This window comes from Coregonus lavaretus, assembly GCF_964263955.1.
Source record: "Coregonus lavaretus genome assembly, chromosome: 27".
NCBI lineage: Eukaryota > Metazoa > Chordata > Actinopteri > Salmoniformes > Salmonidae > Coregonus > Coregonus lavaretus.
The window spans coordinates 38,396,274-38,414,890 of NC_140014.1; the positions used below are offsets into that span (position 1 = coordinate 38,396,274).

Here is an 18,617-nt window from a genome sequence, read left to right on the forward strand (position 1 = left end):
TATGATCTCTACGAATATAACATATATTCTTGATGAATATAAAAAGTGCAGAAGCAGTTACACTGAATATAATTCAGAATGAGTTGAGAATACAGAATGATTAATACCAACCTCTCCTCCTTGATTCCCCTGATAAATATCATCAAAATATGAACATGAATATTTGAAGAATATAAAAAATGCAGAAGCAGTTGAGAATATGAAGAATACCTACCTCTCTTCCTTGTCTCCCTTGAAAGTATCATCAAAATATGAATTCCGCAAGCGAGGTGAAGCACACATCCATTCCTGAGCAGACTTGTCTGTCTGAGTAACTTCAGGTTGATATGTTGTTCTTGAAAGCCATAGAAAACAACGGTGCCTATAGAAAACTGTAAACCAAATCTTCCCCTGTCCATTTGCATCAAAGAGGTCACATTATGAAAAGTAGATATGCAAAGTGATGATGGAGGCCTACGTGCATCATTCCCTAATATGTTTGTCATTAAAGAACCCTGTGCTTGTTGAAGCAAACTGCAATTTGCATAAACCACACGAAGTGCAGTAGGTCTAACCTTTTCTGAGTCAAGATCACTTTCGCAGTCAAAAAGCAAGCCGAGATCTACCGCTCAAAAATAAAATGTAACATGACTTACATTTTTCTACATTAACCTAATAAAAACAGTTCTGTAGGAATGGGTTTTGTGCGGTATTCCTAATACACTGTCACATCATATTGGCTATATGGCTGGGCTGTTTGTATTGTTATTCTCAGACCATATTATATTTCAAAACTCGAGGTTTGATAACAAAATAGATCAGTTGGTGTAGCACGTGCGATGCACAGCTGAGCATTAATTGAAATAATGTGCAAATAATGTGCTTTTTACTTTACTGGACTGATGATACCTGCATCTGATGGTCATGGTGCTTTCAAGACAACTGTGAACTCGGGGGAAAAAAAACGAGGTAAAATCATGACCAGTGATCTTTAGATCGGAAAGTCGGAGCTCTACATTTACGTCATTTAGCAGACGCTCTTATCCAGAGCGACTTACAGGACCAATTAGTGTTAAGTGCCTTGCTCAAGGGCACATCGACAGATTTTTCACCTAGTCGGCTCTTGGATTACAACCAGCGACCTTTCGGTTACTGGCACAACGCTCTTAACCACTAAGCTACCTGCGGCTCTAGAGAGATGCTCGAGTTTCGGACTTGGACTTCCAAATTGGAAGACCATTCAAAATGATATTTCCCAGCCGAACCTCGTTTTATTCAGAGTTCCGAGATGTTTTGAACGCACTGACGTCGGAAGTCCGAGTTCCCAGTTGTTTTGAACACGGCATTAGTCTCAGCGGAGGGCGGGAGAGAGCAGCAGAGGGTTTGCCTCTCACGGTCCCGGCTCTTTCCTTCTTTACCTCCGGTGAGACTGACCAGAGAGAGGGGACAACGTCTTCCACCTGATGGCGAAACTCGAGTCGCACCGCATCCGCATCTGTCTCATGCACAAATTCATGTTGTTCCTATGACCAGAGAAAGGGAAATATTGCTCGATATTAAAATAGGCACGACGAGCTGCTAATAATAAAAACGCAGGGCTGTCGATACACGTGGCTACTAATTCATTGCAGCTACAGCGCGAGTGGAAGTATGGAGAAGTGTGCTTTATGTTTGGTTATACTGTTGAATAAAAACCTTGTTGACAGTGCTGAATAAAAACGTAATCATGAACTCACTCATGAAAACAGCAGCGCTTTGCTTTATTCTTTGACAGTTTCTCTCTGGTCATGTCTTTATTTATTTTTAAGGTATGACATTTCATGTAGGTTACACTTTGCTTAAAGCCTTACGCACGGTGATTTTAGATATCAGATTGGCCAGCGCGGTAGGAGCACTCGATTTAGCCACAGATCTCCCGGTCCGGCGGTTAGGCGGAGTTTGTCTTTTCAGACAAATGAAAAGGTTCAAAATTGGAACACTTTGCCTACCTGGGTCGCAGGGCTTCTGAATTAAGTGAACCTACCGGCAATAGCGCAACACGAATAAAAAAAAGTAGTGCAAGCCTTTATCGTTGGCTTTTCTACAGAACTGGTGATAAACTAGGAATGCCTTGAAGATCGAACGCTTGGTGACCACTGGCGGAGGGCGTTTAGGCCCGTTACTTTATACCTCGTTCTCCAACCAAGATGCAAGAATTGAGGAGAATAGGAAATTGAGTAACTCTTGGAGGACAGTGGAAGTTGATAAAAGAGATGAAAGTGTTAAATGTAAATCCAACGCATTTAGGCCCTTGACCATTGTGTTATTTCAATGAAGAGGAAATTCAGCAACTCTTGGAGGACAGTGGAAGTTGATAAAATAGCTTTTTTATAAGCCCAGAGCAATGGCCTTCATCTGGATTTTACACACACACACACACACACACACACACACACACACACACACACACACACACACACACACAACACACACACACAAACAGGCTTTCTATGGGTTTAGGGACCAATCTCAATGACAAGACAAAACCTGGATGAAGGCTGTCTTACCATTAATTATAAAGAAGCTCTTTTATCAACTTCCACTGTCCAAGACTTGCTGAATTTCCTCTTCATTGAAATAACACAGTGAATGATACAGATCAGGTTTTTATTATTCACTAGATGATTGGCCTTTATTTAGGACTACTTGTTTAACTGATCAATGGGGGCGCAATGATTCTCACAATATATGCCAAATATATACTGAAACCGTGCGTCATGTTTAACCAATATTCTGGCAAATCGGTTAAACAAGTCTGTGAGAGGACTACACATTCTAGGCCTGCACCATAACGTTGGATACCAGCCGCCGATAAACCACACCGAAGAAGAAGACATTCCAAGCCTCTGGGTTCGAATCACCTGTTTTTTCACACATCAGAACGTTGCCGAGCAACTTGATACAACAACTGCCAGTGCCTTCAAGCCAAGGGATCTCTTGTAGCACTGTTGATGAACAATAAGATAGCTAGATAACCACTTGAACAGTTCATACAGAAAATGATCGAATTATTTGAGAATATCAATTTCTGACAGTTTGATGTTGAGCCTGCAAGTTGAGCCTGGCAGTCGATAATGGAGGTAAGTAGCTAGCACGAGCTGTCAGTCAGCTTAGCCAGTTAGCTTAGCTAGCCAGCTAAAGTTAGCTGATGCTAATGTTTTCATCCATGATGAATGACACATTTAGCTAGCAACTGCGTTACCCTTATACTGTATATAAAATATGATACTGTAACATGTATCCCATGGAACTGGCGTAGCTAATACAATATTCTTCTAGTTTATGCCATTATAATGATAGGTAAATTAGCTAGCTAATGTGAGATTTTCACGGTTTCAAACTTTCAGCAGTCTTCAGGCTCTTCTTCAGGAAATGGAGAAGATGAACTTCCAGCAAGGATTGATACTTTACTTCACAGGAAGAAAATCAATAGTAAAGATGAAGAAAAAGAAGAGAGTTACATTTCTATGTAAGTTGTCAGTTATATAGCAAAGTGGTATTTTGAATTCAATAAGAAACTTAGGTACTTGTCAGTATGGATTTTACATTTTTGTCATTTTTACAGGTTACTAAAGAAAAACGAACCTGTCAACAGATCTTGTATACAATTGAGTAAATTATCAGGTGTGGGAGAATCTCCCACTGAAAATGCACTATTATCAAATGTGTCCAGGTCTCCTGTACATGGAAGAAGCATTAAGAAAAGTGAGTCTCATCCCCATTTGTGGTATTTTAATGCATTTTGTAAGCAAAATCATTGCGTGCACAACATTTCTGTTTCTATAGGTGGCTGCATGTTCCAGCCCAGCAAGCAGGAGCCACTGTGTCTGAAAAGAGGGGTCCTTGAACCAATTAAACACATGTGTGAAGCCTCAATGATCCCCGCCACATGGAACTATAAAGGGAAGAGAGTGAAAGACGTCCGCTTTGATGCAAAAGATAGATTACCCCGAAACAGTTACACAGAACTGGTTCATTGAGTTTTTTGCTGCACTTAGCTTTTTTTTATGTAGGCTATTCTGTACATAGCCTACATGTCAGGGTGAGTACATTAGACATAGCATAATTATTGTACATTGTTGGTTCTCTACAGAGCCTGACAATGACTGTGTTGTGGGCCACATAATCAGATTGAGAGAAAAACTGGGCTGGTCCACTGAGATTCCTGACAGGAGAATAGCAAAAGCATACCCACAAAACATACAGGTTGGTTTCCACCATTTTAGCTACTAGGCTACAGTTGAAGTCGGAAGTTTACATACACTTAGGTTGGAGTCATTAAAACTTGTTTTTCAACCACTCCACAAATTTCTTGTTAACAAACTATAGTTTTGGCAAGTCGGTTAGGACATCTACTTTGTGCATGACACAAGTAATTTTTCAAACAATTGTTAACAGACAGATTATTTCACTTATAATTCACTGTATCACAATTCCAGTGGGTCAGAAGTTTACATACACTAAGTTGACTGTGCCTTTAAACAGCTTGGAAAATTCCAGAAAATTATGTCAAGGCTTTAGAAGCTTCTGATAGGCTAATTGACATCATTTGAGTCAATTGGAGGTGTACCTGTGGATGTATTTCAAGGCCTACCTTCAAACTCAGTGCCTCTTTGCTTGACATCATGGGAAAATCAAAAGAAATCAGCCAAGACCTCAGAAAAAAATTGTAGACCTCCACAAGTCTGGTTCATCCTTGGGAGCAATTTCCAAACGCCTGAAAGTACCACGTTCATCTGTACAAACAATAGTACGCAAGTATAAACACCATGGAACCACGCAGCCGTCATACCGCTCAGGAAGGAGACGCGTTCTGTCTGCTAGAGATGACCGTACTTTGGTGTGAAAAGTGCAAATCAATCCCAGAACAACAGCAAAGGACCTTGTGAAGATGCTGGAGGAAACAGGTACAAAAGTATCTATATCCACAGTAGTCCTATATACACACGAGTATCTATATACACACGAGTCCTATATCGACATAACCTGAAAGGCTGCTCAGCAAGGAAGAAGCCACTGCTCCAAAACCTCCATACAAAAGCCAGACAACGGTTTGCAACTGCACATGGGGACAAAGATTGTACTTTTTGGAGAAATGTCCTCTGGTCTGATGAAACAAAAATAGAACTGTTTGGCCATAATGACCATCGTTATGTTTGGAGGAAAAAGGGGACAGCTTGCAAGCCGAAGAACACCATCCCAACTGTGAAGCACGGGGGTGGCAGCATCATGTTGTGGGGGTGGTTTGCTGCAGGAGGGACTGGTGCACTTCACAAAATAGATGGCATCATGAGGAAGGAAAATTATGTGGATATATTGAAGCAACATCTCAAGACATCAGTCAGGAAGTTAAAGCTTGGTCGCAAATGGGTCTTCCAAATGGACAATGACCCCAAGCATACTTCCAAAGTTGTGGCAAAATGGCTTAAGGACAACAAAGTCAAGGTATTGGAGTGGCCATCACAAAGTCTTGACCTCAATCCTATAGAAAATGTGTGGGCAGAACTGAAAAAGTGTGTGCGAGCAAGGAGGCCTACAAACCTGACTCAGTTACACCAGCTCTGTCAGGAGGAATGGGCCAAAATTCACCCAACTTATTGTGGGAAGCTTGTGGAAGGTTACCCGAAATGTTTGACCCAAGTTAAACAATTTAAAGGCAATGCTACCAAATACTAATTGAGTGTATGTAAACTTCTGACCCACTGGGAATGTGATGAAATAATTAAAAGCTGAAATAAATCATTCTCTCTACTATTATTCTGACATTTCACATTCTTAAAATAAAGTGGTGATCCTAACTGACCTAAAACAGGGAATTTTTTCTAGGATTAAATGTCAGGAATTGTGAAAAACAGAGTTTAAATGTATTTGGCTAAGGTGTATGTAAACTTCCGACTTCAACTGTATATGATCAATTGATGTGAACCTTATCATTGAGTCTCTACGATCCATGGTTTTGTATGTTTAAAAAATAGTTAAATTGTATGTTATTTTTTTAAATACACTAGAGAGATTTTGTAATCATTGGGATAGGTCTTCATAATCAATACATAATCTTTTAATCAATGCAAATCTAACTCCCTTGTGGATGTTGTGCAGGAAATCCCTGAGGAGACTAAAAAGGATCCTGGAGAGTATGTATACTGTCTGATGAGGAACAGAGGTGACCTCAAGATCCAGCCCAACCCCTATGATCTTCAGGTGGTTTCTGTCCAGACAGCTAAACAGAGCTGTCAGTACTGGACTGTCAGCGCTTCATGCATATTCAAGGTCAGTTCAACCAGTTCACCGTTGAACTGTTAAACGTTGGTGAAAATACATCGATTGCTATTCCCTGTATAGTGCACAACTTTTGACAAGGGACAAAAGTAGTGTACTATATAGGGATTTGGTTGCCATTTGGGACACTCGCATAATTTACTTATATTTTAGGGGCAGGTTTCCCAGACACAAATAAAGTCCTGGGCCCGTATCCATAAAGCATCTCAAAGCAAGAGTTCTGATCTAGGATCTGTTGCAGCAAGCATGTTCAATGGAGTCCAGGGCTACGCTTAATCTGTGTCCAGGAAAACCATCCCAAAGAGTCCGCCTCACTCTGTTTTATTTTATAGGTGTCTGTTTTGGAAGACAGAAGTGGTGAAATCATGTCTGTAATAGACTGGCTTTCTGAAAGAGAACTGTTCTTCAAAATCTTCAAGTTGCCATTGTTTGCAAAATTCAGGTTTGTATAGTCTATGGTTATTCTTATAAACTCAGCAAAAAAAGAAACGTCCCTTTTTCAGGACCCTGTCTTTCAAAGATAATTCGTAAAAATCCAAATAACTTCACAGATCTTAATTGTAAAGGGTTTAAACACTGTTTCCCATGCTTGTTCAATTAACCATAAACAATTAATGAACATGCACCTGTGGAATGGTCGTTAAGACACTAACAGCTTACAGACGGTAGGCAATTAAGGTCACAGTTATGAAAACTTAGGACACTAAAGAGGCCTTTCTACTGACTCTGAAAAACACCAAAAGAAAGATGCCCAGGGTCCCTGCTCATCTGCGTGAACTTGCCTTAGGCATACTGCAAGGAGGCACGAGGACTGCAGATGTGGCCAGGGCAATAAATTGCAACGTCCGTACTGTGAGACGCCTAAGACAGCGCTACAGGGAGACAGGATGGACAGCTGATCGTCCTCGCAGTGGCAGACCACGTGTAACAACACCTGCACAGGATCGGTACATCTGAACATCACACCTGCGGGACAGGTACAGGATGGCAACAACAACTGCCTGAGTTACACCAGGAACGCACAATCCCTCCATCAGTGCTCAGACTGTCCTCAATAGGCTGAGAGAGGCTGGACTGAGGGCTTTTAGGCCTGTTGTAAGGCAGGTCCTCACCAGACATCACCGTCAACAATGTCGCCTATTCGCACAAACCCACCGTCGCTGGACCAGACAGGACTGGCAAAAAGGGCTCTTCACTGACGAGTCGTGGTTTTGTCTCACCAGGGGTGATGGTCGAATTCACGTTTATCGTCGAAGGAATGAGCGTTACACCGAGGCCTGTACTCTGGAGCGGGATCGATTTGGAGGTGGAGGGTCCGTCATGGTCTGGGGCGGTGTGTCACAGCATCATCGGACTGAGCTTGTTGTCATTGCAGGCAATCTCAACGCTGTGCGTTACAGGGAAGACATCCTCCTCCCTCATGTGGTACCCTTCCTGCAGGCTCATCCTGACATGACCCTCCAGCATGACAATGCCACCAGCCATACTGCTCGTTCTGTGCGTGATTCCCTGCAAGACAGGAATGTCAGTGTTCTGCCATGGCCAGCGAAGAGCCCATGAGGAGGAGATGCACTGCAGTACTTAATGCAGCTGGTGGCCACACCAGATACTGACTGTTACTTTTGATTTTGACCCCCCCTTTGTTCAGGGACACATTATTCAGTTTCTGTTAGTGACATGTCTGTGGAACCTGTTCAGTTTCTGTCTCAGTTGTTGAATCTTGTTATGTTCATACAAATATTTACACATGATACGTTTGCTGAAATTAAACGCAGTTGAGAGGATGTTTCTTTTTTTGCTGAGTTTAGAAGGATGATGAAAAGTGTGTATCTGATATGTGTATGTGGAATGTATGTAATATAAGGCTCTGTCGTAGCCGGCCGCGACCGGGAGACCCATGGGGCGGCGCACAATTGGCCCAGCGTCGTCCAGGGTAGGGAAGGGAATGGCTGGCAGGGATGTAGCTCAGTTGGTAGAGCATGGCGTTTGCAACGCCAGGGTTGTGGGTTCGATTCCCACGGGGGGCTAGCATGAAAAAATAAAAAAATAATGTATGCACTCACTAACTGTAAGTCGCTCTGGATAAGAGCGTCTGCTAAATGACTAAAATGTAAATATAATATTGTAAAATACTGTAATTCAGTTTTACAATGCACTTTTTGCTCTCTGTAGAATTTGGAAGGCTTTTACAATCTGGAAGGTCACAGTATGCCACTCAAAGACCAAGAAGGCTAAGTGAGTGTTGATCAAGTATTTGCTGCCACATGATATTTCATTTGTCTTATTATATGTCTCCTGCCTTCTTCTTCTTCTTCTTCTTCTTCTTCTTCTTCTTCTTCTTCTTCTTCTTCTTCTTCTTCTTCTTCTTCTTCTTCTTCTTCTTCTTCTTCTTCTTCTTCTTCTTCTTCTTCTTCTTCTTCTTCTTCTTCTTCTTCTTCTTCTTCTTCTTCTTCTTCTTCTTCTTCTTCTTCTTCTTCTCTTTGTCTCCACACTATTAAATAATAATATGCCATTTAGCAGACGCTTTTATCCAAATCGACTTATCTTCCAAATAAAAGTTAAGAGCTTTTTTTTTTTAGGGAAATGTTATCCAAAGGTCTGTTTTTTGCTGATGACATCTTCTTGAGATGTCTGGTTGAAATCAAAGGACTTTTTGAGACGGCCAGTGACAAAACAAGATATGGGGATTCTGACGGTGCCATTGTTTTAACAAAGGTAGGACCATGTTTTTTGGATAACTATCTTCATTGATAATATTGTTTTCAACTCCTTTCTAATAACATGTTTTTGTTTATTCTACCTAGTTGGATAAATCCACCACATACTCCTTGATAGGATTCTGTGAGGCCCAGACCCAACAATGTGCTGTAGCACTGAGACAACTTCAGTGCCTTCACCACAAAGTTGCCACTTTGATTCGCGCCGCTTGTCTGAAGGTACACTACATTTGTCCTTTAGATTGTTATGAGGACATGTAATTACAGTCCTGAAAAAACATCTCTGTCGCTATCCTCTACTGATCAACATGTCCCTGACTGAGTCTGTAATACCAACATGTTTCAAGCAGACCACCATAGTCCCCGTGCCCAAGGACTCTAAGATAACCTGCCTAAATGACTACCGACCCGTAGCACTGACTTTGTAGCCATGAAGTGCTTTGAAAGGCTGGTCATGGCTCACATCAACAGCATTATCCCAGAAACCCTAGACCCACTCCAATTTGCATACCGCCCCAACAGATCCACAGATGATGCAATCTCTATTGCACTCCACACTGCCCTTTCCCACCTGGACAAGAGGAACACCTACGTGAGAATGCTATTCATTGACTAGAGCTCAGCATTCAACACCATAGTGCCCTCAAAGCTCATCACTAAGCTAAGGATCCTGGGACTAAACACCTCCCTCTGTAACTGGATCCTGGACTTCCTGACGGGCCGCCCCCAAGTGGTAAGGGTAGGTAACAACACATCTGCTACACTGATCCTCAACACAGGGGCCCCTCAGGGGTGCGTGCTCAGTCCCCTCCTGTACTCCCTGTTCACCCATGACTGCATGGCCAGGCATGACTCCAACACCATCATTAAGTTTGCCGACGACACAACAGTGGTAGGCCTGATCACCGACAACGATGAGACAGCCTATAGGGAGGAGGTCAGAGACCTGGCCGTGTGGTGCCAGGACAACAACCTCTCCCTCAACGTGACCAAGACAAAGGAGATGATTGTGGACTACAGGAAAAAAAAGAGGACTGAGCACGCCCCCATTCTCATCGACGGGGCTGTAGTGGAACAGGTTGAGAGCTTCAAGTTCCTTGGTGTCCACATCACCAACGAACTATCATGGTCCAAACACACCAAGACAGTCGTGAAGAGGGCACGACAAAGCCTATTCCCCCTCAGGAGACTGAAAAGATTTGGCATGGGTCCTCAGATCCTCAAAATATTCTACAGCTGCACCATCGAGAGCATCCTGACTGGTTGCATCACCGCCTGGTATGGCAACTGCTTGGCCTCCGACCGCAAGGCACTACAGAGGGTAGTGCGTACGGCCCAGTACATCACTGGGGCCAAGCTTCCTGCCATCCAGGACCTCTATACCAGGCGGTGTCAGAGGAAAGCCCTCAAAATTGTCAATGACTCCAGCCACCCTAGTCATAGACTGTTCTCTCTGCTACCGCACGGCAAGCGGTACCGGAGTGCCAAGTCTAGGTCCAAAAGACTTCTCAACAGCTTCTACCCCCAAGCCATAAGACTCCTGAACAGCTAATCATGGCTACCCGGACTATTTGCACTGCCCCCCCACCCCATCCTTTTACGCTGCTGCTACTCTGTTAATTATTTATGCATAGTCACTTTAACTCTGCCCACATGTACATATTACTTCAACGACCTCAACTAGCCAGTGCCCCCGCACATTGACTCTGCACCGGTACCCCCCTGTATATATAGCCTCCCTACTGTTATTTTATTTTACTTCTGCTCTTTTTTTCTCAACCATTTTTTTGTTGTTGTTTTATTTTTTACTTTTTAGTTAAAAATAAATGCACTGTTGGTTAAGGGCTGTAAGTAAGCATTTCACTGTAATGTCTGCACCTGTTGTATTCGGCGCATGTGGCCAATACAATTTGATTTGATTTGATTTGATCTACCCTGGTTTTGATGTTTGGCATGACAACAACCATAGTTGTTGGCAAGACAGCACAAACAGATCTGAGTCCTAATTCATAAAGAACCCCAGAGTAAGAGTGCTGATATAGGATCAGATCCATGGAATATTATTCAGTATGATCTATAAGGCTAAACTAATCCCAGATCAGCACTCTTGAGACACTTTATATTGAATAAGATATATTGAATATATCATTGTACTGTCTTTTTTCTTGTTAGGCAGCAGAGGTCCAGGGTGCAGAGAGACTGTTCCTCCCTCTGTCCTCTCTGTCGACCAACAGGCCGCTGTATGCTGAGGTGGCTGAGTGGAGGATCCTCTTGTGTCGCTTTAGCCACTTCCTCAACATGATAGACAGAATGTTTGAAGAGATGCTCTGTGTCTTGGTCAGATCTGCAGTTCAACTCCTTCTGTCTTTCCTCCGAGAGTCCTGTAACACTAATGGAGTGAAAGAGAGAAGACAAGAGACAAAGTAAGTGGTTTTTAAGGGAGATATAATTTAGTATGGTTATGGTATTTGTTTGTCAATGAGTTTAATTAGCATGCTTGCGATGTTGAAATATTTGTCTGTGTACTCCCTAGAAAAGTGGCAAGGATGGATGCAAGTGGACCTTACAGAAATATTATCAAAGAGCCAACTGGTCGTAATGCAGCGTATAGACTTTATTCACACAGCCAAGGCCAACCATAGCTAGTTAACAAGGTAGATCAGCTTTTATCTATTGTGCCAATGTGGTCAGAAACATGTAAACATCACTAAACAATGTGTCAATTTGTAATACTAAATTGACTTTCACATGATCACATTTTCTAGTAATCTCTTGTGGACAGACTTTAGTTCTGGGTTAACTGAGATTACATTTCTAGATGCTACCAGATTTTAAAAATGAGGAGCCTGAAGAAGAGATCCAGGCTGTATTTGAAGTGAACGTCCTGCTTACAGTCACACCTGTGAACCAGCCAATGACAGATGATGTCTCAACCAAAGGTACAACAGAGCTCCACTCTGAAGTCGACAGGAAAGGTGAATCCCATTTATAGTAAAGAAACTACTAAAATAGATTATAACTCTATGAACTAAAGTGTTCAACTTAAATGTCTGCGGAAGCTTAAAGTTTCTTCATCCCAGATACGGAGAAGGATAAAGAGGTTTCCCGTGAGGAGACTCCATGGCGGTATGGCTTCATTTATATATTACAATAAACTATATCGCTCCATGTTCCTCTATTAGAAAAATGCATGAATTCCACAAACATCAGCTAGTGTTTTTCTGATAATCTGTCACCTCAGTCAGTGAAGTGATGATATTACACGGATGCTGTTGTTTTCTTTCTCCAAGCTCGCCCAGCAAACGAGTGAAGCTGACCATCTATCCCTGCCTTGATGACTTCACACTGCACATTAAACAGGTGCTACAGGGATTTGAACAAGTCATTGGTAAGACATTCTCTAAAGATTTAAACTCACAGCCTTGTTGTCTTGTAAATAGTGTAGGTTCATAAGTATTATGCTGTTTTAAAGTGCAGAGCTTTGCCAGACAGTCATGGACAGCGTCCCAAATGGCACCCTATTCCCTACATACAGTGCATTCTGAAATTATTCAGACCCCTTGACTTTTTCCACATTTTGTTACGTTAAAGCCTTATTCTAAAATTATAATCTTTACTCATTATTCTACACACAATACCGCATAATGACAAAGAGAAAACAGTTTTTTTGAAATTTCTGCAAAGTTATAAAAAACTGAAATACCTTATTTACATAAGTATTGAGACCCTTTGCTATGAGACTCGAAATTGAGCTCAGGTGCATCCTGTTTCCATTGATCCTCCTTGAGATGTTTCTACAACTTGATTGGAATCCACCTGTGGTAAATTCAATTGATTGGACATGATTTGGAAAGGCACACACCTGTCTATATAAGGTCCCACAGTTGACAGTGCAGTCAGAGCAAAAACCAAGCCATGAGGTCGAAGGAATTGTCCGTAGAGCTCTGAGACAGGATTGTGTCGAGGCACAGATCTGGGTAAGGGTACCAAAACATTTCTGCAGCATTGAAGGTCCCTAAGAACACAGTGGCCTCCATCATTCTTAAATGGAAGAAGATTGGAACCACCAAGACTCTTCCTAGAGCTGGCCGCCCGGCCAAACTGAGCAATTGGGGGAGAAGGGACTTTGTCAGGGAGGTGACCAAGAACCTGATGGTCACATTGACAGAGCTCCAGAGTTCCTCTGTGGAGATGGGAGAACCTTCCAGAAGGACAACCATCTCTGCAGCACTCTACCACTCTACCAACCAGGCCTTTATGATAGAGTGGCCAGACGGAAGCCACTCCTCAGTAAAAGGCACATGACAGCCCGCTTGGAGTTTGCCAAAAGGCACCTAAAGGACTCTCAGACCATGAGAAACAAGATTCTCTGGTCTGATGAAATCAAGATTGAACTATTTGGCCTGAATGCCAAGCGTCATGTCTGGAGGAAACCTGGCACCATCCCTACGGTAAAGCATGGTGGTGGCAGCATCATGCTGTGGGGATGTTTTTCAGCGACAGGGAATGGGAGATTAGTCAGAATTGAGGGAAAGATGAACAGAGCAAAGTACAGAGAGATCCTTGATGAAAACCTGCTCCAGAGCGCTCAGGACCTCAGACTGGGGCGAAGGTTCACCTTCCAACAGGACAATGACCCTAAGCACACAGCCAAGACAACGCAGGAGTGGCTTCGGGACAAGTGTCTGAGTGTCCTTGAGTGGCCCAGCCAGAGCCCGGACTTGAATCTGCAGAGAAGAATGGGAGAAACTCCCCAAATACAGGTGTGCCAAGCTTGTAGCGTTATACCAAAGAAGACTCGAGGCTGTAATCGCTGCCAAAGGGGTTTCAACAAAGTACTGTGTAAAGGGTCTGAATACTTATGTAAATATTATATTTCAGTTTTTTATTTGTAATACATTTGCAAAAATTTCTAAAACCTGTTTTTTCTTTGTCATTATGGGGTATTGTGTGTAGATTGATGAGGGAAAAAACCAATTTAATCAATTTTAGAACAAGGCTGTAACGTAACAAAATGTGGAAAAAGTCAAGGGGTCTGAATACTTTCCGAATGCACTCTACTGTAGGTTATGATGAACTTCACAGGGTGGTGAAAGTTCACAGTGATGAGCTTGATGCTCCTTTCCAATAAATATCCAGGGTCTTATTCTGGTGACATGATGATCGATGCTTGGCTGCCATTTGACAAATACAAATAATCTCCCTTATGGACAGTAATTTGTCCATTAAGGAATCTCATCATGTAGGTAGCCTTCCCGCACTGTCTGCGAGATGTTGGCTAGAGCACGCGTGCCAAAACCAGAGTGGGCACATTCGCTATATAACGCAACAGTTTATGTGACAAAACCATCAGTAGAGTTGAAAATGCAATGGAAACCCATTTACTTGTATTTTTTTGGTCAAAAAGTAGTGCAGTATATAGGGAATCTGTTGCCATTTGGGACACCCCAATGAATAACTGCCATTAGTAATCTACAGAAATGTAATAAGCACTGTATAGTAACAATTATCCCTAACTGTTTTACAGTTACATATTTGCCCTATATATTAATTACATTGATTTCACTCAGCCAAACAGACATCCTTCAACCAAGACCCGAACCTCCTGGATTTGCACTCGCCTCCTGTGTTTGACCTGAAACTGTCTGTTGACGAGGAGCTGGAGAAGGAAAGAGACCAACACCTCCGACCATGGCCTGAACTGGAGCTGTTACTGGGGACAGATCCCGCTTTCCAATCTGATGTACGTAACTGTGCAGCACTCCCAGTGACACATATACACATCTCACACGTGCACACGTCACCTGTATGACATCTCACACGTGCACACGTCACCTGTATGACATCTCACACGTGCACACGTCACCTGTATGACATCTCACACGTACACACGTCACCTGTATGACATGTCACACGTACACACGTCACCTGTATGACATCTCACACGTACACACGTCACCTGTATGACATGTCACACCCTACATTAGCATAATCTAATCACGTGTTATACGCGTCGGAGGCGGAGCTGTTCTCCGTTACATGCTCTTAGCAGATGCTCTTATCCAGCGTGACTTACACAGTTAGTGCATTTAAGGTAGCTAGGTACGACAACCACATATCACAGTTATAAGCTAGGTTTCCATCCAATTGGCAACAGATTTTCATGCAAATAAAAAATAATCTGCATAAAATCTGCATTTTCCATCAAATTGTGTTTCCATCAAATTGACTTAAAAGCTGTGTGTGATCACATAATGCACATAAAAAGAACGCTTGCAGTTAAATTCCCGTGTACCGAATAAAAAATACAAGTAAATGGGTTTCCATTGCATTTTCAACTCTACTGATGGTTTTGTCACATAAACTGTTGCGTTATATAGAGAATGTGCCCACTCTGGTCTTGGCACGCGTGCTCTAGCCAACATCTCGCAGACAGTGCGGGAAGGCTACCTACATGATGAGATTCCTTAATGGACAAATTATTGTCCATAAAGGAGATTATTTGTATTTGTCAAATGGCAGCCAAGCATCGATCATCATGTCACCAGAATAAGACCCTGGATATTTATTGGAAAGGAGCATCAAGCTCATCACTGTGAACTTTCACCACCCTGTGAAGTTCATCAGAACTGTAGCCTAATAAACTGCATGTTTTCCCGAGTCGTAGTGGGAGGACCACACAACATGTCAAATGAAAACGTATTTGTCGCATGCTTCATAAATAACAGGTGTAGACTAACAGTGAAATGCTGACTCACAGTACATTCAGAAACACCCCTTGACTTTTTCCACATGTTGTTGGGTTACAGCCTGATTTTAAAATGGATTACATTGAGATATTTTATTACTGGCCTACACACAATACTCCATAATGTCAAAGTGGAATTACATTTTTAGACATTTATTTACAAATTAATTTAAAAAGAAAAGCGGAAATGTCTTGAGTCAATAAGTATTCAACCCATTTGTTATGGCAAGCCTAATACGTTTAGGATAAAAAAATGTGCTTAACAAGTCACATAATAAATTGCATGGACTCACTCTGTGTGCAATAATAGTGTCTAACATTATTTTTTTAATGACTACCTCATCTCTGTACCCCACACATACAATTATCTGTAAGGTCGAGCAGTGAATTTCAAACACAGATTCAACCAAAAAAGACCAGGGAGGTTTTCCAATGCCTCGCAAAGAAGGGCACCTATTTGTCGATGGGTAAAAAAAAGAATATCCCTTTGAGCATGGTGAAGTTATTAATTACACTTTGGATGGTATATCAATACACCCAGTCACTACTAAGATACAGTCGTCCTTCCTAACTCAGTTGTCGGAGAGGAAGGAAACCGCTCAGGGATTTCCATGAGGCCAGTGGTGACTTTAAAATAGTTACAGAGTTGAATGGCTGTGATAGGAGAAAGCTGAGGATGGACCAACAACATTGTAGTTACTCCACAATACTAACCTAAATGACAGAGTGAAAAGAAGGAAGCCTGTATAGAATTTAAAAAAAATCCAAAACATACATCCTGTTTGCGATAAGGCACTAAATTAAAACTGCAAAAAATGTGGCAAAGAAATTAACTTTATGTCCTGAATATAAACCGTTATGTTTGGGGCAAATCCAACACAACACATCACTGAGTACCACTCTTCATATTTTCAAGAATGGTGGTGGCTGCATCATGTTATGGGTATGCTTGTCATCGGCAAGGACTAGGGAGTTTTTTAAGATAAAAAAACGTAATAGAGCTAATCACAGGAAAAATCCTAGAGGAAAACCTGGTTCAGTCTGCTTTCCAACAGACACTGGGAGACACATTCACCTTTCAGCAGAACAATAACCTAAAACACAAGGCCAAATATACACTGGAGTAGCTTACCATGACGACATTGAATGTTCCTGAGTGGCCTAGTTACAGTTTTGACTTAAATCGTCTTGAAAATCTATGGCAAGACTTGAAAATGGCTGTCTAGCAATGATCAACAACCAACTTAACAGAGCTTGAAGACTTTAAAAAATAATAATGTGCAAATATTGTACAATCCAGGTGTTCAAAGCTCTTAGAGACTTACCCAGAAAGACTCACAGCTGTAACCGCTGCCAAAGGTTATTATATCATGTATTGACTCAGTGGTGTGAATACCTATGTAAATGAGATATTTCTGTATTTCTTTTTCAATAAATTTGCTAACATTTCTAAAAACATGTTTTCACTTAGTTATTATGTGGTATTGTGTGTAAAACATTTATTAAATCCCTTTTGAATTCAGGCTGTATCACAACAAAATGTGGAATAAGTCGAGGGGTGTGAATACTTTCTGATGGCACTATACAGGTCCTTTTCCAACAATGCAGAGTTAAAAAGAAAATATATAAATATAAATAGTGACATGAGGAATAAATACACAGTGAATAACGAATAACAATAACGAGTAAAAATAACATGGCTACAGTGCCTTGCAAAAGTATTCATCCCCCTTGGCGTTTTTTCCTATTTTGTTGCATTACAACCTGTAATTTAAATGGATTTTTATTTGGATTTCATGTAATGGACATACACAAAATAGTCCAAATTGGTGAAGTGAAATGAACAAAAATTACTTGTTTCAAGAAATTCTAAAAAATAAATAACGGAAAAGTGGTGCGTGCATATGTATTCACCCCCTTTGCTATGAAGCGCCTAAATAAGATCTGGTGCAACCAATTCCCTTCAGAAGTCACATAATTAGTTAAATAAAGTCCAGCTGTGGGCAATCTAAGTGTCACATGATCTCAGTATATATACACCTGTTCTGAAAGGCACCAGAGTCTGCAACACCACTAAGCAAGGGGAGAAGTACAGATCAGGGTTGGGTTATAAAAAAATATCTGAAACTTAGAACATCCCACGGAGCACCATTAAAGCCATTATTAAAAAAATCGAAAGAATATGGCACCACTACAAACCTGCCAAGAGAGGGCCGCCCACCAAAACTTACGGACCAGGCAAGGAGGGCATTAATCAGAGAGGCAACAAAGAGACCAACGATAAGCCTGAAGGAGCTGCAAAGCTCCACAACGGAGATTGGAGTATCTGTCCATAGGAACACTTTAAGCCGTACACTCCACAGAGCTGGACTTTACGGAAGAGTGGCCAGAAAAAAAGCCATTGCTTAAAGAAAAAAATAAGCAAACACGTTTGGTGTACGCCAAAAGGCATGTGGGAGACTCCCCAAACATATGGAAGAAGGTACTCTGGTCAGATGAGACTAAAATTGAGCTTTTTGGCCATCAAGGAAAACGCTATGTCTGGCGCAAACCCAACACCTCTCATCACCCTGAGAACACCAATGTTTTTCATCGGCAGGGACTGGGAAACTGGTCAGAATTGAAAGAATGATGGATGCTAAATAGAGGGAAATTCTTGAGGGAAACCTGTTTCAGTCTTCCAGAGATTTGAGACTGGGACAGAGGTTCACCTTCCAGCAGGACAATGACCCTGTCACGGTTTCGGCCGAGGCTGCTCCTCCTCCTGGTTCGGGCAGGCTTCGGCGTTCGCCGTCCCCGGAGTATTAGCTGCCACCGCTCTATGTTTCTGTGTTTGATTGCTTTTGTCTGTCTGT

At 41.9% G+C, this 18,617-nt stretch overlaps 1 protein-coding gene across 1 annotated transcript in view; it reads left to right on the plus strand.

The window, feature by feature from the left end:
- Window positions 1-3,092: 3,092 nt before the first annotated feature.
- LOC311102996 (dynein axonemal heavy chain 6-like) overlaps window positions 3,093-18,617 on the plus strand; it is a gene marked incomplete at its 5' end in the record, with an annotated part of 87,168 nt that continues 71,643 nt past the window's right edge. Inside the window, 4 exons of the mRNA XM_084144494.1 lie at window positions 3,093-3,098; window positions 6,118-6,288; window positions 9,102-9,233; window positions 11,187-11,351. Coding sequence (XP_084000620.1) covers window positions 3,093-3,098; window positions 6,118-6,288; window positions 9,102-9,233; window positions 11,187-11,351 — 474 coding nt within the window. The remainder of the gene's footprint in view (window positions 3,099-6,117; window positions 6,289-9,101; window positions 9,234-11,186; window positions 11,352-18,617) is intronic.